This window comes from Saccostrea echinata, unplaced genomic scaffold, assembly GCF_033153115.1.
Source record: "Saccostrea echinata isolate AGI-Se365-2 ecotype Australia unplaced genomic scaffold, CSIRO_AGI_Sech_v1 ptg000030l, whole genome shotgun sequence".
NCBI classification, from domain to species: Eukaryota; Metazoa; Mollusca; class Bivalvia; order Ostreida; family Ostreidae; genus Saccostrea; species Saccostrea echinata.
In genome coordinates this window covers 34,258,531-34,283,902 of record NW_026889779.1, presented here as the reverse complement: position 1 = coordinate 34,283,902, position 25,372 = coordinate 34,258,531, and the positions used below count along the sequence as shown (strand labels likewise).

Here is a 25,372-nt window from a genome sequence, read left to right as displayed (position 1 = left end):
CACGAGAAATTAAAAATATAAGTTATTGCGTCATAGAAAAAAATGAAGCCGTTTATTTGCGCGGCTGATCACCAGAAGTTGTGTTTAAAAAATTTATGTCAAATAATGTGCATTTTTTTTTTAATTTTGAAAATGCTTTAATATTGTGTAAAATATATTTTTCGAAAATTTAAAAAGAAAGAGGAATCAAGCAAAAATCGACAGAATAAGTAGCTTAATTTTAACAGAAAAACAATGCACTTACATTCAAAAAACTCTAGCCTAATGGTAAACAAAGCAGTAGCAAAGATTTCACGTGATCAGATACAACCCTCCCCAGAAGGAGGGGGATCTTGTGACTGCTTCACCACTGTCAGTAAGGGGGCATTTAGGGAAAATACTATACACCTGCAATATACAGGTGTAAGTCTCTGTATACACGGTCGTGGTCGGTCAATGTACTTGTCTCTGTATACCTGTATAGTCTCTGTATACAGACGGTCGTTAGTCAGTGTACTAGTCTCTGTATATACACGGGGTGGTCAGTGTACGTACGGTCTGGTCAATATACGTCTATCCGTCCCTGGTCTGTCTATAAACAAGGCTCGCACAGTAGCTGGGTGTCATAAAGCAAAGGGAGAGAAGCCAAACCGCAATAGCTACACTATATTATTAGCTTAGAATATTTGAAACAAAGTTATGTTAAAAAATATAATCTGAACCTGAGTTCCTTTCCTGAAACCTAAAGTAAAGCACTGTAGTTTCCAATAACTGTTTTCCCATTTAATTTTCTTTTATCCCTTTAATAAATTTGAAAGGCCTGTGCTACCTGTATCCTTCTACTTGTCCAACAATATTTTATAGAGAGAAAAAATATAAAATATCGATATATCAAAAGTAGGTAGGCGAGTATGAATAACATACGATGTTCAAATAGATATTAAAAATATAAAATAGTTTGAAATGTAACAAATTGCTGGTTTGTACATTTAAAAAGAAAATAGCAAACAAAATAATTACTTGGAAGAAATATAAAAGAAAAACAAAAACTTTAAAAACCCCACCTAATACTTCAAATAAAGCATAAATCACACCACATTGTCATACATAATTTGTGAATTATTTTATTTATAGCGATATATGCAAAGTGTCTCATCCTAAAAGGTATATACACAAAGGTATATATAATTAAGATTTACTGTCGTATAGCATTGTCAATTTTTGTTGCTCAAACAAAACGATAAAAAAAGTAAAAGTAAGATTAAAAAAAAAAAAAAAAAAAAAAAAAAAAAAAAAACCAGTTCTCACTGTTTTCTAGGTGATATTATAGACTTGTCTATCACCACGTATTGTTTAGGTACAGTTTATGATGTTCCAAAGAAGCCGGAAAAATGCATTCTGTTATAGATATATCAATAATAAATGTACATACTTCGGGAAAAGGTTTTTATGATTATTCCTTAGATCTTGAGCTTGCAATAGTTTTTAATGTGTCAGAGTAAATCATTTGGCTTTAACCGCCGCCACATATAATTTATAATGTCACGTGTGCATAATGCATCAAGAAAATCGCTTACTGTATCATAACGTGTTTAATATCGTATTTCTTGAAAACTGGCTTTTAAAAAAGGTATATTATTTAACTAAACTTCAAACTCCTCAATTTTCGAATTTTTTGTTTAATTTCCATGTTAATAGTGGCTGATGGTTAAAATTAAGGATTAGAACTATGGATAAGAGTTCGAAATGTAAACAGAAATAACCATCTATAGAGGTTTTTTTTTTTCTAAATTGTTAATAAATTATGTATCAGCAGGCAACTGCATGGGAGAGACACTATTGGACCGTCATCCAATATTTTTGCCAGTATAGTTATACGTCCGTAGAAAACAAAGTTTAAGGTCGTATCCCTTCAGAAATAGCCTCTTATTTTATTTTTGGCTGTCCCGAATTTCTATTTGGTCCCCTGCAAACTGAAATTGCTTCCTACGATTCTGATTATGAAGCCTTAGGATGAAATATATAACGACAAATCGGATAAGGATTCGAACCAGGGCCGCTCTAGATATGTTCTTACTATCAACTGTGATAGGTGCCCATTCGCTGTCGATCATGTCTGAAGGCCACACATACACGTTGGTGCACGCCTTAATTTATTGTAAATAGGGCCACCATTTTTTTTTTTTATTTTCTGTTTTACAGAATTTTTTTTTCTAAAAAAGAATTGAATCCTTGGGGGAGGGGGGGGGGTGTCGAAACAAAAATTAAAAAACTCGATATTCAGAAATAAAGTAATTATAAAATGAAAAAAAAATGCAATAAAAATTTTCATTTTTAATTAAGGATGGAAATTTTTTATATGGGCTAAATTAGGTTAAAAAAAAAATTAAGAAAAAAACCCCCCTCCCCCAATAGATGCAAAAAAACTGATACTTGGTATGGTAATGCAATTAATGAACTGTTTTAAATCTAACTTTGTCCTCTTAGATATTTGGGTAAGGGGTGGGGTGGGTGGGTATTTCTAGTCGTAACAGCATGCAGTTTCTTACATTAATGCAAATCAGACATGCAATTCTATAGTCTTCTCTCAGTTGTCAAACATTTTTCGTTTCAATTTAAACCTTAGTGTCGCCACAGTAAACATATAGGCCTTATGACACACCCCTCAAACCATATTCAGAATCTTTTATTTTTGGTATTCAGCAAATTACGAAATCTAAGGAGTTTGTAGTAGCTCTTTCAAAATTATGGTGAGAATTAACTGAGATTTTCAATAGATCAGCTAAACTTATTTACAGTAGTGCTATATTGAAGTGCACGTGGAGACATGATAAACAGAAAAGTCGTATATATTGTTTTCACCGCAATTCAAATATATAGAGGCGAATTAAACGTACCCCTATCTATTGAAAACTTACTCAAACTTCTTCAATTAGTAATATTTTTAATTTCATCTAGTACTTTTATCCTTACGTTTTTCTTTTCTAGCATGCTTACTTTAAACACAATTGTAGTCAATACACATCTTTCTTATAAAAGACTATGGCAATACTCTGTTTACTGCAGAATTTGAATATTTGTTAGAACTGGTTCTCACCCACATTGACAACTTTTGAATGAAAAAAAGGGACTGGTGTCTTGAGGCACTTTTTTGTGTGGAACGATTATTTTGGGGTTTTCACGATTTTTTCCTATGGTACACATGGTGAATAAGTGTAATAAATATAATTTGTGAAAAAGATGACCAACAAGCCCCGGGGTTTAATATCGGGGGGAAGGGGGGGGTCCTGTCCACAAGTACCTGTGGTATTAACATGCTGTTGTACACAATAAGTCAAAAACCTGCGAACGATATAGTACAGTTCTGCAGCCTACCTCCAAGTCAAATTTCAAAAGTTAACATTTTTGATTGATTTTTCATATTTATATAGATATTTATGTGAATTTTCATATTACATAACTTATTTGGGGAAACAAAGAGAGACAACTCTTTAATTTTGGTAAAAATTGCGTTTTTCACTATAGAAATCAATGGAAAACGAGAAATATTTTTAAAACATCCCCCCCCCCCTCCGTGAAACAAAAATTGATTTTTATGGGCTTTATGAATTGTTATTTCACAAATTCATACCAATGCTTTTGTTGTTTCACGGGGGGAGGGATATGTTTACAGACAAACAAACTGCAAAGATGGTCATTTTATTACCAAATTCAAATGAGATTACAAATAAAATAAGGTCTTTTATCAATCTTTTATTATAACATTTTTGAAGAAGTTTTCCCATTATATCACAAATATGATATTTTTATCCATATGCTCTGAAAACCTGCTGAATCACGCCGGCTATAGTTATATTACCCCGGAAACAGTTATATTGCCCTCCCGAACACCGATATATTCCCTCGCCTGCAGTCATTCTGCATATTGATTAAGTCGGGTTCGAAATTCACAGAGGCAGTTGCTAAGCATCCGTAAACAGTTCCGCGAAAATGAAAATGGCTGGACAACGTCTGCGTTTTTTTTATGCTCATTTAAATTCAGAGGAACTAGATAGTTTGATTGAGGAGAAAATTCCGTAAATACAACAAAAGTTATAAACACAAACGTCAGCGTGCTGAAAACATTCTGCAATGAAACAAGACGGAATATTTCGGAATTATTTATAAAGGAAGAGAAATCGGCCTTCATAACTTTCAGCCGTCCCCCGTTATCATTTTAAGTGTTAATGATCCCTAGCATTACTATCGAAACTATTAATACCCACCAATCAGCTACATGTATTTAAAAAAATAATTTTCATTTTTTTTTCTAGATATTTACACAGGTTCATATATAGTCGTCAATAAATATGTCCGATTTTGGTTTTTTAAAAATGTTATATATTATATATTACATGACTTCTCGGGCAACAATACCAGAATATTTGCCCCTCGGTAACAAGAAAGCCCTGGAGTGTTATGTCGCCCTCTGCCTTCATCGGGCGACATAACACTCCAAGGCTTTCCTGTCACCTCGGGGGCAAATATTCTGGTATGTTGCCCTCGAAGTCATGTATAATGTTGAATTTTACATAACTTAAACATACGGAAAGTTTTAAGTGTCTTTTATGCATTCAATGAAGTTTTAATGGCATAAGAAAGGGGAAAAGTGTCTTGTGTCAATCAAGCATTTATTCTCATAGGTAATTTTGAATCGCGAATGGGTGAAAGTTATGACTCGAATTTCCTCAGTCACGCCACTTTGTACAGTGTTCTGTCGTTATTTGTAAAAGAAAACATATTTATCTTAAAATTTAGTTTAAGAACTCTTTAAAACGTATTTCAATGTACTGAAAAAAAACTGTCAAATATATATATATATATATATACTTAATGAACCTCAATGTTACACGTGGCCCTTCGTATGACATTTGATCAAGCATACTGTTTCATCTATTTCAGTCAATCTTTCATTAAAAGTTAATCTTAAATTTTATACTTTTTCCAATATATGACATTAATATGTCACTATTTACAATGACTATTGAAATATATATTTAACCCTCCGATTCTGACATTTTGGCGCTATGCTGCAGTGACTTTTCACGCTTCGAATACAGGCTCACTAGTTTTGCGAATGAATATATTTACGTCCGCCAATGACAAATTGCGTTTTAAAAGGCTTGTAAAACAGTTTTTTAAACACTTGTGACTATAAATAGACCATCGGCGGGAGAAATAAAACATGAATTAGGGACTTTTATTTTTATTTCATTTTAGCCCAAATTAAGGTCGGCGCTCCCGTTAAACAGGATATAAAAAAAAAATGTTTGCCTAGCTTTTTTAAATTCTCCGAGAAAAAGCCTCACCATTGTCCGTTTTCTTCACATTTTCTCCACATGATATAATTCCTGACTTTTTTTTTCTACTAAGTATTCAGCATTACTATAAAGTCCCAGATTCATAAGAATACAAAGTTTTCTGTACTATTCAATTTAATATCTTTTTTTAAAAACTTTCCGTGGATTTCGTAACAAAATAAACTTATCTGTATGAGGATAAAATCATCGAATCCGTACAAAAATTATTTAAATGAAACGAAACACCGTTTAATTTTGTCTACCATGCATTCTCTTTATAAAACTGAAGACGAGACAATCAAATGGATAGCATTTAATACTTTATTTCTCTATTATCTCATCATGTAGCCGTACTGTAGCACCAAATCAATGTAAAACATCGAGAACAAACATGTTTTTCCACTTTGTTTTTGATGAACAGCAGCTCTCAGAGAGGAAATAGCTGTGTTTGCTGTCCATGAGAATCATAAACTGTTAGAGAATTCGATATTATCTTGTATTACCTTTCTATATTACCATGCTGTGAATTAATTGTCTGTGCACACTTCACGCCCCTAAGAAAACTGAAACCTGAAATTGACATCGGTTCAAAGCCGTGTTGTCTAACGCTGATATAAATCGTCAATAACGTTCGATGTTATCTGCTGAAGTAACATGTTTTCATTATTTGGTTACATTTAACTAGATGTTAAGGGATCAGGGCTGTGATTTAACACCTACGCCGAACAATTCAACGTTTAAAAGCAACCTGATTCGTGGTCAGTCTCCAATGATACAGGTATTCAGCGCTGCAACGGGAACTAATGAATCTACAGTATAAGATTGATGGTTTTGGCAATACAAATTGTTATCATTAAGTGGCAGCTCCAGTTTCTGTTCGGTATTTAACAATGTTTTAAGCACAGGTGATTGTTTCGGATAACAAAGAATAGTCGTTATCTATTAATTGAATTATTATTTACAAAGATAAAGTACGTCAAAATGTTGTATAATTGTTCGATATGTCGGTTTTGGTTACAACATACCGGGGCCAAGTATGATAATGAATTTAAATCTGAAGCTTCACTTGTCAATAGGTATTAGCTTCACAATATACAAAACCACAGGTTGTCACCATGCCATAGTTATTATGGCAGCATTAGTATTCTTAAATTAAAAACACTATTAAAGAAGACCTATATAAACCAAATAATCGAAACAGAGCAAATCAGAATGTTGTCCTTGCTTTTGTCGTCAATATCAAATGACTGCAGAACCCTATAACTGTTTCAAGAGTTAGCAAACCTTCTTAATTAAATCATTACAAATGGAGGTTCGGTGAGATACATACCTTGAAACTGTAAAATATTTAAAACAGACCTACATGTAATATATGATCCGTTTTCAAAACTCAATAGCGAGCATATTAGAATTTTGAAATATTCATGTATTTCGAGAAAGATTAAACAGAAGAAAGCACTAAGTAAATAAGTTAGTATGTTTACAGTAGGAAACCCTTCACTAAGCTTACACTATGTTTCAGTATGTGTAACTTTTGCAGTATGTATTAGTGTGAATAACTTTTACAATTATATATAAGTGTGTGTAACGTTTACAATATGTGTCAATGTGTAACTTTTACACTATGTATTCAGTGTGTGTAACGTTTACAGTTATGTATAAGTGTGTATGATAACTTTTACAGTATGTATCAGTGTGTGTAACGTTTACAGTATGTATCAGTGTGTGTAAGTTTTACAGTATGTATCAGGGTGTGTAAGTTTTACAATATGTATCAGGGTGTGTCAGTTTTACAGTATGTATCAATGTGTAAAAGTTTTACAGTATGTATCAGGGTGTGTCAGTTTTACAGTATGAATCAGGGTGTGTAAGTTTTACAGTATGTATCAATGTGTGAAAGTTTTACAGTATATGTATCAGTTTGTGTTATACCTACAGTACGTATCAGTGTGTGTAACTTTTACAGTATGTATCAGTGTATGTAACTTTTATAGTATGTATCAGAGACTATAACTTTGACAGTATGTATCAGTTTGTGTAACTTCAATTTCATGTGAAGATAATGAAGAGTAATCAAGCTAAAAAAATTAAATATTACACATTAGTTGAGAGCTGAGCAAACACGGACACCTGGAAACATCAGAGTTTGGATCAGGTGCAATGGAAGAGTAAGAAGCCCTGTTGACTGGTCAAATTACAGTGAACCCTTTGTCTTGATAGGATATACGAACAAACTAGTGTGAAAATAATGGCTTAAAACTCGACATAACGACAGATTGTATTGCAAAAAGATTGCACCCCCTTCTTCCCCACAACGAGATTGCTGATGCCTGTTAACATGAACTTATTTGACAACAGACTGCTTTGGCTTTGAAATTCATTGCACGTAGAACATGCTCTTGCCTATTGAATAAACTGGGAAACATAAATATCATATGCAGGTGCTAAGGGTATAATATAACATAGATAAAGAAAGTTAACGATAGAGAACTTGAAGTCAGTACGTTTATCAGAAAGTTAAATAGTTTGTCAACAATGTCTCTGTCTCGTTAAACAGTCAAATAAGCATCATATGTTTCAAATTCTATCGTGTCTTTTATTTCCGAGTTTAGTGGTATATAATGAATCAAGGTATGGATTTAAATGAATATTGTATTCATAAAATCGTAGATATATATCAGAGGAAGAGAATTGAAGTTCTTATTTTCATGTTGAAGTCTTGAATAAATCCTATTTTATAAGAATGCTAAACTGGGTCTTCTAATAGGGGGACAGAGTCTCAAATAAAATATGAAGATAACGAACAGTATTCAGTCTCGAAAGTCCAATGAAACGATACAAATTTGGAGCAGAGCAAAACAATATATAAAATTGTCATTGAGGAACTCCAGCGTCTTTTTTATATCAACTGCAGCGTACTCATGTATAGAATCATAATGATTTTGAGAAATATTGTAGATGACCAAACACAAGATACGATTTGGAATCCAATCTAGGTAGGGTAATTCCAGAGACATAAATAACAATGTTATTAATGTCTCTGGTAATTCAGAGTCAATTTAGTTGTCAGAAGTATGGAAAACATTTAAAACTGAAATGTGTATTCTTTGGAAGGGAACTAAGAGTATACATGTTAGTTGGATTACCTCTTGTAGACTTATCTAAGTTCCTCCTAAATGCAATTGTTATAATGAACCTCAGAAAGACTGTGTATTACCTACTTTGTCAGCTGGAATCAGTACATATTGATCATGTAATGTATCAAATTCTTTGGCATTCCTTTTTATCCATTCTGAGAAAGTGTAAAAGTCACCTCCTTCATATCTGACCGATCTACTGGCATAATCTTCCAATACTTTGATTTTCAGTACACAGTGTTTGAAATCGAATTGAGACACGTTGTTCACCTGTTGTATCGATGAGCTTGGCGATGTGTATATATCTTGTATACATTTTATAAATTCTATGTTAATTGCGCGGATTTTGAGGACAGACTAATTAATTACACATCTCGTATCGGGATGATGACAATCGGCGACAGGCACCTGTTTCTTAAAGAAATGATTCAAGATAAATCTTAACCTCGGAGAACGATTTAAATTATTTATCTAGAAAATTATGTAAAAATATTTTAAAACAATATATTTAAAAGCTAAAATAACATGTGATTTTAACAATTAAGAAACAGAATTTACAATATCAAGTTTTTCAACAAGAAAAAATAATTAATTCTGTCTCTTCTTTCACTGCGAAATATATAATATCATGAAAACTAACCACATTAGACAGTGTCGGATGGACATAAGAATAATGAAAAACTATATATTACGGCTGAAAAAAAAGAAGAAGAAACGTTTTTCCTTGTTGATATGAAGAGCATATTTTGACAGATATTATCGTTTTTTTTTTTAAGTTTACTGATTGTTTATTTATTTAACAACTTATTAAATTGAATAAGCTTGCGAAAATATTTATTACTGATTAAAAGATTTTACAGAAAAAAAGACAATCTATGTCAGTTAACGAAATTCTGAAACGAATATTGGATCATTATCTTTTGTCATTTAAATAGTTTTCTTTTTCTAAAATCAATTTTCATGCAACAAATTAGAAATTCAAAAATCATTTTCAACTTTGTGAGTCCACAGTTAAATTGTAATTTTAATATTAATAAAGTTATATTTAGACATAAATTTTATAGTCTATAATCACAATTTAAGATTTTTTAAAATAAGCAATTTAAAGACAGTTTAACATCTAATCATTACCAGTTCAACGTACCTGAATATTCTTATCACAATAAGTATAACAGAAACACATTCATTAAAGATTTGAATAAATTTATTAAATTGTTAGGGAATAATTACTAAGCCGATGAAAAGTTGTTGAATTATGACTGTAAGGTCACTGAAAGGCGACTGAAAGACGACGGAAATGGAGCGAAAAGGTCACTGAAAGATAACTGAAATGTGGCTGAAAGGTACCTAAAATGTGGATGAAAAGTAACCGAAAGGTCACTGAAATATACCTGCCATTCATTGACTGAATGGCCACTGAAAAGTCACTGAAAGCCGCCTTTCAGTTTTTACTGAAAGGTCTTGTTTCTTCCTGTGAACAGTATGTGACATCCTGCTAACATCATGTGACTTCAATTACAGTATGTGACATCCTACTAACATCATGTGACTTCTATAACAGTGTGTAACATCTTACTAACATCATGTGATCTCTATAATAGTATGTAACATCCTACTAACATCATGTGACTTCTATAACAGTTTGTAACATCTTACTAACATCATGTGATCTCTATAACAGTTTGTAACATCCTACTAACATCATGTGACTTCTATAACAGTGTGTAACATCCTACTAACATCATGTGATTTCTATAACAGTAATTGACATCCTACTAACATCATGTGACTAGAGGAATGGTATGTAACATCCTGCTTATATCATGTGACTTCTATAACAGTATTAAACATCCTGCATAACCTGTACAACGTAAATTATGTAACTTTCTATGCAGAAGTATATATAGTAGCATGCAATATATTCTGACTTCAGTAATAGGGTAACAGTACTGTTATTATGTTTACGTTTACTTCTGTATCTATATTACAGTGACAACATTAAAAGTTTTCTTTCTTTCTTTTTTTTAAATTTAAATTGAGTCAAAACAATATAAATTTTGGTGTTCCTAGAGTATTCAAAATGCATATAGTTCCTACTGACAGGTGTATTCTACCGCGCAGTGACAAGGTTTCGTGTGTGTTATAGAGATTTGAACGTTGTAGATTTCTAATGGATTTCATAAAGAAAATCACACTGAATGTAAATATTCTGCATTTAAAGTAGGTAGTAGTTTGGCGACGTAATTTATGTATGAATGACATCATGAACTTATGAAATCTTAGCGTTGTTAACGTTACGTTTTAAGTTTATACCGTTTTACATTACGTCATTAGTTATACTCTATGACGTTTAATTTCTTATATAATTACATTTAATGTAAATGTACATAATATTTCACATCTATACTACATTTACAGTATGTTTTATGTATCATTCTACATTTGACTTCTATTCTGAATGTGTCAACGAAGACATAACCACAGATGCGTATACAAAGAGATTAATCTTTTGCCAGATTCTTGGTGGGTAACCATTTTACCTGAAAATACCTTTCGACAAACGTTGATTGATCCTAAAAGTTTAGTGTAAACAGAATTAGAGTTTGTCCTTACAAATGGCAAGAGTAATCTCCCCTTTCTTCAAGGCAAATCTTGTGAAACTTATTTTAATTTCTTCACGGATGTGCAACTTTTGAAATGTCGTATTACATGACGGTAGATTGCGCGTGAGTGGTTCCGCCAAATCTCAGCTGATAGCGTTTTGCTTGGCGTTATTACATTTTGTCCCCATCCTGCTGAGCCTTACAAATGGAGACGCCATAAAACCGTTTGAAAGGTTGCAGGGCCTCGTCATATGAAGACCAGCGACGCTTGATTTCTATAACTAGTATGATGGGACGGTTACATGATTAGATGTCTCAATCAGCAACAGATGGGGAAACCTTTCTGTCGGCAAATAAAACTTCATTTTTCATGTTCTCGCAACAAAGAAAAAAAAAAAACTGCAAATACTGGTTAAGATGTAAAGCTGATAATATGACCATGTTTGCATTTTTTAAGAATTCATTATTTTACATAGAAGTATTTTACTGTCATTCTGAGGCAATTCATGCTAAAACTCAGAAAGGCAACCACACAACTCCTTTATCATATCCGAAAATAACACAAACATGTATACATGTACTTGGAAAATACAATGTATGTTTTAGTCAATATTGAGGGGGAGAAAAATATAACTGCAAAGAGATTTTTAAGACTTTCGTAAATACTGTTCTAGTAATTGCCCATTTTGTTTTAAACAGATGCCTTTGACATGCCCTAAAGTTTGTAAATGTTAATTTTTATAAAGGAATGGATGTTTGAAGATGATTTAAGCATATACAGAAGAACCCCCAAATTGACAGACACCTATCTTAATGTGCAGGGGATGTAACAGTCGTCAGTTATTGTGTTATAGAGGACCTTTTCACCACATTCCTCTGATCTCCAGCTTATCCTACCGAGTTCCCTACAAGGCAGACAATGTTGAATAATAAAAGGGAAAACATTTCTAACTTGGAAGGCGCGCTCGTGTCTGTGTCCCGGCGCCGGTATATTCCACGCCATTTGTAAGCACTCAGTGTGTGTTAATGACGCTTAAAGGAGAAGCGATGTCGAATGAAAGAAGAAGGTCGTATAATATATCACTGATGAAAGGTAGAATTAATTGATATCGCTTCTTAATAAAGACGCCAGAGAAGCTGATTTAAATGTCATAAAATTGTTTCTATAAACTTCAAATGTATAAAATTCAACAAGGCATATGATAAAAGAGTAACTAAAAAGCAACAAAAGAAAAATGATTTAATATTTGCATTTCATAAACAATGATATACACAAATATAAAGTGTAGCTACTGACAAGAGGGAAAAGAGATGGTTCCTTTATTTAATTTTACAAACATATAACTAAAAAAAATGAGCTAACAAAATACCGAATAGTAAAAACAAAAAATTAAACAGGAATTCTACGATTATTTTCTGGATGATATTATAATAGGCTTTTCTTTTATTCGACAGTAAAACTTATTACATAAAGAGATGAAATACACACACAGACTATATATATATATATATATATATATATATATATATATATATATATATATATATATATATATATATATATATATATATTCGAAATTAAATATTGAACAGAAAATAGCTATTTATAAAAACATCACTCTCTGTTAACACATGCAACGCTTTATCAATATCTACATATATACAGAAAACCATCACTAAATCAAGGAATCCCGACTTCTTTTTTGTGCACATAAAACAACTCTGGTTGGACAAATGAAAATTCATATTTAGGGAAAAAAACAGACCATTAGCTCTACAGATAACAAATGTCCATGGACTTATGAGGTTTTTCCTAAATACGATGAATTTTCATTATTCCAAATATCTATATCATATGCTTGTGGAATTAAGAAATCCATTAATCAATTCGTTTTCTTGAGTAATGTAAAACATTTAAAAACAAAAAAGGTCTCATTATTCAATATATGTGAAAATGTTACAGACAAAAGTGGAAATAGGACTTCTTGTTTCCTGATTGCAGACAATCTACTTGAATCTCACGACTGCCTCAGTCCCAGACGTGTCGTGCCGTGAACGAAAATATGCTGCACAAAGATGACGACAGCATCCAGTCGTTTTCTTATAAGCTCTTTTTTCTTGAATGATATTTTACACAAATTACAAACGCTTGAATGACATGAATTTGTGGTCCGTACCGCTGGTTTGTAAATTTACAAATGCTGAAGAATCGAGTCATTGAAATCTAATGCAAAGCGACAAGGGTAAAATGAATGTTTGTGAATTGACGAGTTTATAAAAGAATATTAAAAAGAACTCCCTACTGCGGTTCTGAATTGAAAATCTTTATAAATTATGACGGGGTTTGATGTTAGTGTAGCCCTCTTATGTGGAAATCAATCGCCAGGAAAAGCTATCTAGTCAAATCCAATAATCCGTGGATTAATGTTTACCAGTAAATAGACTGCTTGGTGAGGGGTTTTATTTAGTTGATAGATGTAAAACAAGTATAAAAGAGAAACTTGTCGCATCATTACTGTCCACATACAATAAATCAATCTGAACAGTAAGGCAAAAGTTTGCTCACCTTTACACGGCGAGACTAAATATGTTCTAGGGGCTTAAGGAGGGATTCTTCTCATATTTCTAGTATTTAAAAATCAATGAAATTTTTACAGAATCAAGAAGACAATATCACTAAGTGATGATATTAGATAGATTAAATTTGACCGTTTTATATTAGAGGCAAGGTCAGGTCAAGGTCATTACCTTTTCCCTGGATATTAAGAATAAAAAAATACTGTTGCCAATCATGCGATGCTTACTTCTATTTCAAAAGATTATATGTTTTTCTTTTTGCATAAAGAGATATTACCATATAGGGTCTATAAGATGGTATTACCAAATTGACATAATAATTTAACTAAAATGGATATTGGCTAATCCGAATTTTCTCTATTTTTCTTAAATTTTTAGGATATTTTAGTTATTTTTATATGCTTCCTATATTCAAATTTTTCTTATTTTTACATATAGTAAAGTTGTCACTCAAAGACACAAAATGATATAAAAACAAAAAGTTTTGATCGCTAAGTAAGAGAGAAAAAACACTTTTTACAGATTTTTTGCTCAAATCTGTATTTAGATTGGAAGCGTTTAAAAGCTTACATAATTGTAGTTTGTTTGAAAAATCATATTTATTTGATATATATAAAAACTTTAGTCCCTTATTATTAATGTAACTTACATTTAAAAATTTCTTCAAGTCTTTGATTGTGTAAAAATTATACCTAAATTCATTGTTCTATAATAATTTTGAGAGGCAGAAAAGAAGATAGTTTCATACGCCACCATTCTGCCAAAAATATAGTCCCTGCTAGATTTCAAACTCAGTTTACCATTTCTATTTAAAGTTGTACAATTGTGATGAGGAAAGAAAATATGATCTTTTATATCTCTTACATCTAAATATATAAAACATATAAGCAAATATACTTTGAATATTTCATCTAGTCAGAAACCAGACAAGAATCCCTCCTTAACATTATGTAGGCAACTTTTTTTTTATTTTGCAATTTGGCTTATGTTTAATCAAGTAGTTTCATACACTTCAAACATCAAATTGGCTCTTAGTAATTGTAATATTAACATATGATTACAGGGAATGTGTGTATCTATTTTTCTTTTAATTTTATCTATGTATGTATATTCATTCAATTTTTAAAAATGTTTACAAGTACTTATTCTTGCTAAAGCGGGTTATGCAAATTATGACATGATTCAGGATTGGCTATCACATGATAAACCAATTAATTGCCAATCAAAAAAGAATATTTTTTTTATCATTTGGAATAAAAATACTGTGTTCAAAAATTTTCCTAGTCTACATTGATAGAAATAATTGTTCTTTGCTTTAAATCCTGACATTTAGTACGGTTCCAGATGAAATATATCTCATTTTTATTCTTAGGTAAAGAATTTTAAATTTTTTTCTCATGCAGAAAATACACCATTGATTAAAACAAATGCACGAACGTAATTCTCTCCCAAGGAAGCCCATGCCTTCAAGCAAAAGGCTTTTCATCTTAATTGTTATGATACAACTTTTCAGGACATACTGACTTCCTCCATTTTGAATTCATTTTTTACCCCTTTGCAACGCATCTGACATCGTCTTGTCTCTTGATTCTTTTCTCTAGCTGTAAAGAGAACTTTTTTGAAGGTGCAGCAAATATTGTGTACTTGTATGGCAGTTGCTCTTCTTTCTCAGCAAGGCTTAGCGAAAAATTCTGAAGCAGCTAAAAGAGAACAAAAAGGGGACAGGTCAAGAGTGGAAATCTTTCTCTCTCTCTCTCTCTCTCTCTCTCTCTCTCTCTCTCTCTATATATAAACAAATACGAGGTGAAATTAAAATAAATGCTAAATACTGGATTTGTCACTTGTTCGAATCCTGTGACATCCGAAGTGATGGACTACTGTATAGGGGATTAATTTCACGGGTTGTAATTTTCACGTTTTTCTCTCCTCGGACACGATCGCGGTTTGTTGAATTCGCGGAATCGGTATATGATAAAAGTTACCTCCTTTGTCTTTATCCGTGTAATCCATAGTATAGCTAGAACGACATTTATCAGCATTATGTATTCACTTCACGAACAGGGTAGATTTATATAAAATGATTAGATTTAGTAGTTAATTATGATTAATCAAAACAATTTTTTTTGACAATAAACGTCAAATGACTTTCCTATAAGTGCATGTGTACGTACATCTTTCCGAAGGTATAACACATCGCAGCGAAAAAAAAAGACACTGGAATCAATGTAGGTAGACTTAATGATATCCTTCCATATCTTCAGCAAGTTCGATAGTTATTCGAATAATATTTTTTAAACCAAAATTTCCATAAAAACTAATGCGCATAATGCTAATGCAGGTAACAAATACACGTGGTAACGTTACGCACGGGTAATCAAAACCGATGACCCATGCGTTTTGACTGATGAAAATGTATCTATTAAAACAACTTTTGGTAATTAGCTGCTTATTTGAATTAAAGTAAAGCGTGATAATTAACATAATTGAATGACAAGTACTATACTCGTAATTACTGAATGATCATGTATTGTACGTATATATACCTATCGTAGTCTATTCTCAAATTTCCAAATAAAACATCGAGGTTTAATATTTAAAACTTATTCACTGTTTCTTGAATTCACGGATTTATTAACACCGTGAATATAGCGAATATTAACACCGCGAGTTATTTTCCCCCTATACAGTATCTGTATTTCTTCAATGTGTTTAGCGAAAAGCACATTTAAAAAACCTTTTCATTGATGCCAATATATAGGGATTTGTAAGATAATTCATGCATGCTAGACCGGCGAAGTACTGCAATAATTAGACAAAATTTTACACATTTGAATAGGAATTTCAATTGCAGATTGCACCATATACATGTGTATACGGCAAAGTGGTACATTCTATCACGTTATATATATTTTACCTTTTTATTTTTATTTTTATTTTTCTTTTTTACACTGAATAAATGTCATTTATACCTTAACAATGAATATGCGCATTTGGAGATCAGCAAATCTTTGCCCGATACAGTTTCTGCGACCAAAACCATAGGGGAGAACGGCAAAGGGATGGATATTCCTACGTAAGGGCGAATTCCGGAGCCACCTCTCAGGTTTGTACTCATGGGCTTCCGGGAAATAGTTCTTGTCAGAGGATATGATGCTATTGCAAAATACCAACGTTGTCTGAAAGGAAACATTGTACACAGTCGTGGATTTACCTATATAGTACCAATATAGATAGTAAATCCAAATCTAGACGGGTCTATTATAATAATTTTTACAACAGGCCCATGGGCCACAACGCTCACCTGAGTAACTTTGGCCTTGCTGTTTTCACCTGACTTCTCTCACCCCCCTCCAGTACTTATTGCTGCCCCGCCCTACCCCAGGGGTCACGATTTGAACAATTAGAATCTACACTACCCCAGGATGCTTCCACATAAGTTTCAGCCTTTCTACCTAGTTGTTCTTGAGAAGTAGATTTTAAAAGATTTTTTCTGCATATTTCAATGTAAAACTTGGATTCCCTCTTGTGGCCCCATCCTACCCCTGGGGGTCTTGATTTGAACAATTTAGAATCTACACTACCCCAGAATGCTTCCACATTAGTTTCAGCTTTTCTGACCCAGTGATTCTTGAGAAGAAGATTCTTAAAGATTTTTAATACATTTTTCAATGTAAAACTTGGATTCCCTATTGTGGCCCTGCCCTACCCCCAGGGGTCATGATTTGAACAATTTAGAATCTACACTACCCAATGATGCTTCCACATAAGTTTCAGTCTTTCTGGCCCAGTGGTTCTTGAGGAGAAGATTTTTAAAGATTTTTACTACATATTTCAATGTAAAACTTGATTTTCTATTGTGGCCTTGCCCTACCCCCAGGGGTCATGATTTGAACAATTTAGAATCTACACTACCCAATGATGCTTCCACATAAGTTTCAGCTTTCCTGGCCCAGTGGTTCTTGAGGAGAAGATTTTTAAAGATTTTTACTACATATTTCAATGTAAAACTTGGATTCCCTATTGTGGCCCCACCCTACCCCCGGGGGTCATGAATTGAACAATTTAGAATCTACACTACCCTAGGATGCTTCCACATAAGTTTCAGCTTTCCTGGCCCAGTGGTTCTTGAGAAGAAATTTTTAATGACCCCACCTAATTTTTGTCTTTTCTTGATTATCTCCCCTTTGAAGAGGACTTGTCCCTTCATTTTAACAATTTAAACTTCCCTTTACCCAAGGATGCTTTGTACCAAGTTTGGTTAAAATTTGCCCAGTGGTTATTGAGAAGAAGTTGAAAACGTGAAAAGTTTACAGACGAACGGACAGACAGACGGGCGACGGACAACTGGTGATCAGAAAAGCTCACTCGAGCTTTCAGCTCAGGTGAGCTAATAAAAGTTAAGTACATGTGTATGTGTTATTTCAATAGTGATCACACATAAAACTGCTATTGAAATAACGGCAACTATTGAAAAAATTATTTTAAATATAGTGTTCGTTATTGCAATAGTGGTTACAACACTGGTCCACAGACACCAAATTATGTACCACCAATAGATATGATCAGAAAATGGCTGAAGCGAAAATGTCATTCTGGATTGTGCTATACATTAAGGAGGGATTCTTCTCATATTTCTAGTATTTAAAAATCAATGAAATTTTCACAGAATCAAGAAGACAGTATCACTAAATGATGGCATCAGTTAGATTAAATTTGACCGTTTTATATTAGAGGCAAGGTCAGGTCAAGGTCATTACCTTTTCCCTGGACATTAAGAATAAAAAATTACTGTTGCAAATCATGCGATGCCTACTTCTATTTCAAAAGATTAAATGTTTTTCTTTTTGCATAAAGAGATATTACCATATAGGGTCTATAAGATGGTATTACCAAATTGACAATAATTTAACTAAAATGGATATTGGCTAATCCGAATTTTCTCTATTTTTCTTAAATTTTTAGGATATTTTAGTTATTTTTATATGCTTCCTATATTCAAATTTTTCTTATTTTTACATATGGTAAAGTTGTCACTCAAAGACACAAAATGATATAAAAACAAAAAGTTTTGATCGCTAAGTAAGAGAGAAAAAACACTTTTTACAGATTTTTTGCTCAAATCTGTACTTAGATTGGAAGCGTTTAAAAGCTTACATAATTGTAGTTTGTTTGAAAAATCATATTTATTTGATATATATAAAAACTTTAGTCCCTTATTATTAATGTAACTTACATTTAAAAATTTCTTCAAGTCTTTGATTGTGTAAAAATTATACCTAAATTCATTGTTCTATAATAATTTTGAGAGGCAGAAAAGAAGATAGTTTCATACGCCACCATTCTGCCAAAAATATAGTCCCTGCTAGATTTCAAACTCAGTTTACCATTTCTATTTAAAGTTGTACAATTGTGATGAGGAAAAAAAATATGATCTTTTTAAATCTTTTACATCTAAAAATATAAAACATATAAGCAAATATTCTTTGAATATTTCATCTAGTCAGAAACCAGACGAGAATCTCTCCTTAACTCATTTTGGGATTTGGTAAATCTACGTTATGATACCATACTTAGTAAACGGTTTTCCCCATACATTTATCAAAAGTGTTGGAAAAGTAAGTTAATACTCATTATTCTTTTTATTGAAATTATTTTTTTTTTCAAACAAAAAAATTGAGAAGGAGGTTTTTGTGTACAGTAAAAGACAATATAAAATGTTCGGTTTGAAAATGAAAAAAAAAACCAACAAACAAACAAACTTTGTTTGAAATGCGACACGGGCTTGAGGAAAGCAAGAGAATACATAACTCTGGATCAACCAGTAACCATCCTTTGATATATCTTAGTATATAATTTATAACTCACTCCTTTTGGTATATGGAAGCCGGCAACCACTGTGTCTTTTTCCACGTGTCGACGCACACCATCTCTCAAAGGAGGAACAAGTCTGCAATATATCGATCGTTACACAATTCATTTGAATAAATAAGTTTGAATGTATATTATTTAGCACAGATTCAGAGGCACAGTACAGAATAATATACCGAAGGGATTCTTTTATACAAGCCTTAAGATAAGGCATGTCTGCAAAAGAAGATTCACAGATCAGACCATTTGTACAACAGCGCGTTATCTCTTCATACAGTCGGTCCTGCACCAAGGGATTCTTCGCTAAATGATAAAGGACGAATGACAAGGCGTTGGCTGTCTGGAAGTGAATTATCATACATTAATAAAGACTGAAGAAAGCAGGTGCGTGTTGATACCACAGGGTAAAGATCTAACGTTTTGTATTGATAGTTCTTAAACAAATTATAGATTGAATACTGCAATTAGACACTTTGAACGGTACATGTACATACCTTCTAACTAAATTTTATATGAATTTTACGGAAATCTCACCGCGTCCGTTCCTGCAATAAACATGTCCGTTATGGCGCTCTCCACACTGTCATGTGTCATTCTATGATCCAATATTAACTTCTCTAAGAATGTGAAATCTTGCAGGCCTCTGGAGATCATCCCGCGTTTGAAGTTGATTGTCTCTAGACACTCATTAAGGCTTTGTCGTGTCTATCTGTGGATAAAACATGCCATGGCGAGAATAATTGATCATTTGTAGTCTTATGCCACTTAAGAAAAGAGAGATAACCTGTCTTAATTTCTATAAAATTATATACCGTGTTTCGAACTGTATCATAGGCTCTCTCAAAATCTAAATAGAAATTAGTTGGAAACAGGCAGTACCACGGGAAGATATCAAACGATTGTCCCAAATAAGCATGCACATCTTTAATGTTTGAAAGAAGTTCTTGTCGGTCATGGGAAAAACTACCAAGACGTCTGTTAAAACATAATATCCCAGAATCTGCAAATGGAATAATTAATAATATTGTAAATTACGTCACTTTAAAAACCATCAATAATAATTGTAAATACCACTTTTGATGTTTGAATTTATTCTGTACTGGCTTTAAAAATTGATATAAGACCAGGAAACGAATGCCTACTTTCCATTGTGAGTCGCGTGAGTTCCTCCAGAACATCAGCAATCCGATTGTCCCTATCGATTCTACACATCAGAAAATCATCCACTATGTCAGTAAACTCACTGAAGTATTTGGAAACAACATAAGGTTTGAGGATGACTTCCTGAATGGGTTTACGTGCTTCCACCCACTTCTCTTTGTTCCTTAAAATGTACAAAGCATTTAATGTTACATTCCATGAAACGTTTTCATGATGCAGCGTTTATCTTTTTTTAAAATCATTTTGTCAGATTTTTATATTTGAATGTAAAATTTTCATCCCCTTTTGTGACCCCACTTTACCCAATGGAACCAAAAACTGAACGGTTATGAATCAGCACAACCTGAGGATTCTTGCATATATGGCTTATGATGACCCTGCTGTTTATTTTTTAATCATGATATATTGTACATATAATGAAAATTAAAAGCATAAACTTTATTTTAAAAAAAAAATTCTTTCTGCAATACTTGAAAGAGTAACTTCCCTTTTGGTAACTCTTGTAATATTTAGCAATACTTGAAGGGTTAATCCCCCTTTGTTAGCTCTCCTGTTAAAATGGTAGTCTCCTGTTGTGCTTTGTAAATCATGCACTTTCAAAGATTTCTTGTGGAAAATTATATCATCACCGCCTTGACAATGAATGAATGTGTATATTTTCATATGTATATATATATCAGTGAAAGAAAGACACCAGAGCACGTTAGGGACTGTTATAACTGCTCACAAAATTAGAAATACCAGGATTGATCCCTGCTCATACAGGATATGGAGGGGCATTTTTGAGTTTACTACATTGAAACATAAGCTATCTATTCGTCATCGGATGTGTGATTTATTTGGAATATGCTGGAAAAAAGAAAAGGAGACATTGAGTCATCCTGAACTTCTGTTACATGTAAGGCTCCTAGAGGTGCTATAGTTACCAGCTGGTTACCTAGTGTAAGGAATACTAGCTTATAAAAAGACAGATAATAACTGTTGGGCAGGTAAAAAGTAAAGTAGCATCTCCTTAAAAAAATAGAACAATAAATTAAGAAATGAAATTAGGTATACTAGGGTTAATAAAATGAATATATTACATCCCCTTTTCCAAACAAGTCTGGCTTTTAATATTGTGTGGTGTACTGTAGTTTTAGAAAGGTAAATATAAAGTGTTATGACTGAAGAGAATAGATTAGGTTATTTTGTGAAATTCTTTTTCATTCTGATATATTTACATTTGCAAATGTTTTCCCTTATATAACACTATTGAAAGCAACGCGTATCTATATCCGTATAAACACAGGTTCCTCGCATCATAAACGTTCGACGTAATTTCTCAGTGACGTCATAAAGGGTCGACGCGCAAACAATGGATCAAATACGTGCCGTTGAGTTTGAAAAATAAAACATTTCACGCGTGAAAGATTATAATCAGGAAAATATAAAATATGAATAAGTCATAAATGTAAATATAAGTAATAATGTATCATTTTTAAACATCTATCGGATATAAATACGGGTTGGTACGAGATCAAATTTACCATAAAGCCCTTCGGGCTTTATGGAATTTGATCTCGTGACCAACCCGTATTTATATCCCGATAGATGTTTAAAAATGATACCTTATTTCTTAAATATACACAAGTTATCATGTCTAAGAGATGATATAAGATATGATGTAAATATTAATATGCATTCTGCTGGGAAAAAAAAAAAAAAAAAAAAAAAAAAAAAAAAAAAAAAAAATATATATATATATATATATATATATATATATATATATATATATATATATATATATATATATATATATATATATATATATATATATATAAAATTTAATTTTGTTTGTATTCTAACCTCTGATTGGTTAATATCCAAAAAGGAACACAAATTATTTCTGTATAACCTGGTTTGGTATGGGGACACACCCCCCTGACAACCAGCTGAATCATCTGTATCCATACAATCCTCTCATTTCCAGTCCTCGGGATTCATGGAAAATTCCATATTTAATGAATGTACCAAACAATAATTCGATCTTAACACATGTAAACAAACAACAAGGCTGCTAGGCCTATGTATCAGTTTTTACCTCCCCTCGCTTCCCATCACTTCCGGTACTTCCGTTACTACGGTTGTATTATTGAGCGGCAAATTTGAACTAATAAAAAGCAACGAAATTTTACACCCATAGTTATTTAATGATTTTAAAATTAAATTATAAGGAATGACTCTACTTCTTGGCCAAATTATTCGCGTATAACCTGGTTTGGGTCAGTTTACGCTGTTTTATAATCCGCTTCGCGGATTATAAAGCGTAAACTGACCCAAACCAGGTTATACGCGAATAATTTGGCCAAGAAGTAGAGTCATTCCTAATATATTTTAGGAATGACTCTACTTCTTGGCCAAATTATTCGCGTATAACCTGGTTTGGGTCAGTTTACGCTTTATAATCCGCAAAACGGATTATAAAACAGCGTAAACTGACCCAAACCAGGTTATACTCGAATAATTTGGCCAAGAATTAGAGTCATTCCTTATAATTTAATTTTAAAATCATTAAATAACTATGGGTGTATAATTTCGTTGCTTTTTATTAGTTCAAATTTGCCGCTCAATAATACAACCATAGTAACGGAATTAACGGAAGTGATGGGAAGCGAGGGGAGGTAAAAACTGATGCATAGGCCTAGCAGCCTTGTTGTTCGTTTACATGTGGTAAGATCGAATTATTGTTTGAAGTTAAAGGTACATTTATTAAATCTGGAATTTTCCATGAATCCCGAGGACTGGAAATGAGAGGATTGTATGGATACAGATGATTCAGCTGGTTGTCAGGGGGGGGGGGTGTCCCCATACCAAACCAGGTTATGCAGAAATAATTTGTGTTCCTTTTTGGATATTAACCAATCAGAGGCTAGAATACAAACAAAATTAAATTATATATATATATAAAATTATATATATATATATATATATATATATATATATATATATATATATATATATATATATATATATATATATATATATATATATATATATATATATATATATATAAATATATATATATATATATATATTCCCATTTTAACCCCGCTTACCCCTATGGGCCATGATTAGGCTATGCTTTGAACAGAACTTCAACCTACGCTTAGGAAGCTTTCAAAAAAATCCTCTTTTTTTAGTCCAGTGGTTCTTGAGAATGCTTTTATATGATCCAACCCTATTTTTCCTGAATTTCTAATTCATTGTCTCCCATGTGTCCTTCATGTGACAGACAACAGACAAATTTCGATCAGAAAAGCTTTTGGTTTAATTGAATTATTAAGTAGAATTCCAAAATTCTTGCAAACCACATCATGGTGCAGAGCGTATACTTACAGAAATGCCATACTTAATGGAACATTTTTCCGTTTGGCGTATGAATACATTAAATGAGGCGTGGGTCGGAGGGGATATTTTTCATAATGAAACATAATTTGCTGTATATCGACAGGATTAAACAAGAAGACCATCCAGTCCATGCCTGCCCTCTGGCGGACTATTTGCCCATATTGACAGTGCAGATCACGTAGAAAATCTGTGAAAGTGCTTGGTAAATACTGACCTATAACACAGAAGAGAACATATTGGACAGGGATAGGAATAAGCTATGTTTTGATTGATTCTGAATCCCCCACCCCCACCCCCGGCCAAACAAAGACAAAAAAAGCTAAAACCTTTGCGTTCTGTATCATATTTAAATCTATCATTAAATAGATGCAAACTTTACCGAAAGGCTCATAGTGAAACACTTGTCCAATAAAAGGTATGCTGTAACGACCAGAGGGACCCGGGATTTCATCAAATGGTCTGACTTTCTTTAAGGATTGCTCAGGAACATGGCAAGGTGATGAAAACAGTCGACTAGGAACCGAGTACACCATCCGGATGACGTCATTTTTGAAGAACATAACAAAGTGAACTCCTGTAAAAAGTATTATTTTTATATACATACTAAGCATACACGAAATTCCCATAATTCCGTAGACTGAACACAAACCTTTAACAAGTTTTTGTTTGTTTGTTTGTTGTTTAACGTCCCTCTCGAGAATTTTTCACTCATATGGAGACGCCACCACTTGCCGGTGGAGAGCTGCAAATTTTATCCTATACTCGGCACTTACGGCCATTGAGCAGTGAAAGATCTTTTTCGTGCCAGCACATACTGCGACACAGGACCTCGGTTTATACAGTCTCATCCGAAGGACCGGTCTCCACGTCCCACAGTGGTATTCGAACCCGCGACGTAAGGATCAACTCCTTACTTCGCGACTCTAAAGCAGACGCTCTAACCACTGCGCCAAGCGGGCTACCTTTAACAAGTTAAATCGACGCAAAGCATCAAATCGGCCGCAAAAAATATATAATTTAGCATTTAAAGTATTAACACAAAAAGAGTCCGAATTAAAAAAAAAATCAAAATACAAAAAGTATACGATACCTTTTTATTGCAAACTGTACACTTGTCTTATTTTTCTGTGCATTTTCTTTACTTTAATTTTCAGTGATCATTTGTTAAATATCAATCAAATAAATTCATGGAAATGAAAATCGGACTGAGCTAAAAGGAAAGGAATATATGTTCATCAAATTATTTGATTCATACACGAATGCAACAATCTAAAATTACTAGTTATAAATGTCTGAATGATGACAAACTTATATTCCTGAT

General features: G+C 32.7%; 1 protein-coding gene across 1 annotated transcript; it reads right to left on the bottom strand.

Moving 5' to 3' along the window:
• Positions 1–12,624: 12,624 nt before the first annotated feature.
• Positions 12,625–24,621, bottom strand: LOC133197753 (probable cytochrome P450 49a1). Its single transcript, XM_061333949.1, has 9 exons — positions 24,431–24,621; positions 24,040–24,265; positions 20,646–20,827; positions 20,316–20,503; positions 20,038–20,208; positions 19,680–19,843; positions 19,501–19,582; positions 16,605–16,811; positions 12,625–15,335 (listed from the first exon to the last, which is right to left on the bottom strand). Exons 1-9 carry the CDS (start codon positions 24,609–24,611, stop codon positions 15,183–15,185), a joined length of 1,554 nt encoding a protein of 517 aa, XP_061189933.1. The 5' UTR covers positions 24,612–24,621; the 3' UTR covers positions 12,625–15,182.
• Between the last annotated feature and the right edge of the window lie 751 nt (positions 24,622–25,372).

What these genes read in the sequence shown, in the direction of transcription:
- LOC133197753 (XM_061333949.1), bottom strand. Translation starts at nt 24,611, where the DNA reads ATGTTCTTCAAAAATGACGTCATCCGGATGGTGTACTCGGTTCCTAGT. An exon ending in CCATTAAGTATGGCATTTCT is followed by an intron (nt 20,828 to 24,039) that starts GTAAGTATACGC and finishes GTACATTTTAAG; the next exon opens with GAACAAAGAGAAGTGGGTGG. An exon ending in CACGCGACTCACAATGGAAA is followed by an intron (nt 20,504 to 20,645) that starts GTAGGCATTCGT and finishes TTCCATTTGCAG; the next exon opens with ATTCTGGGATATTATGTTTT.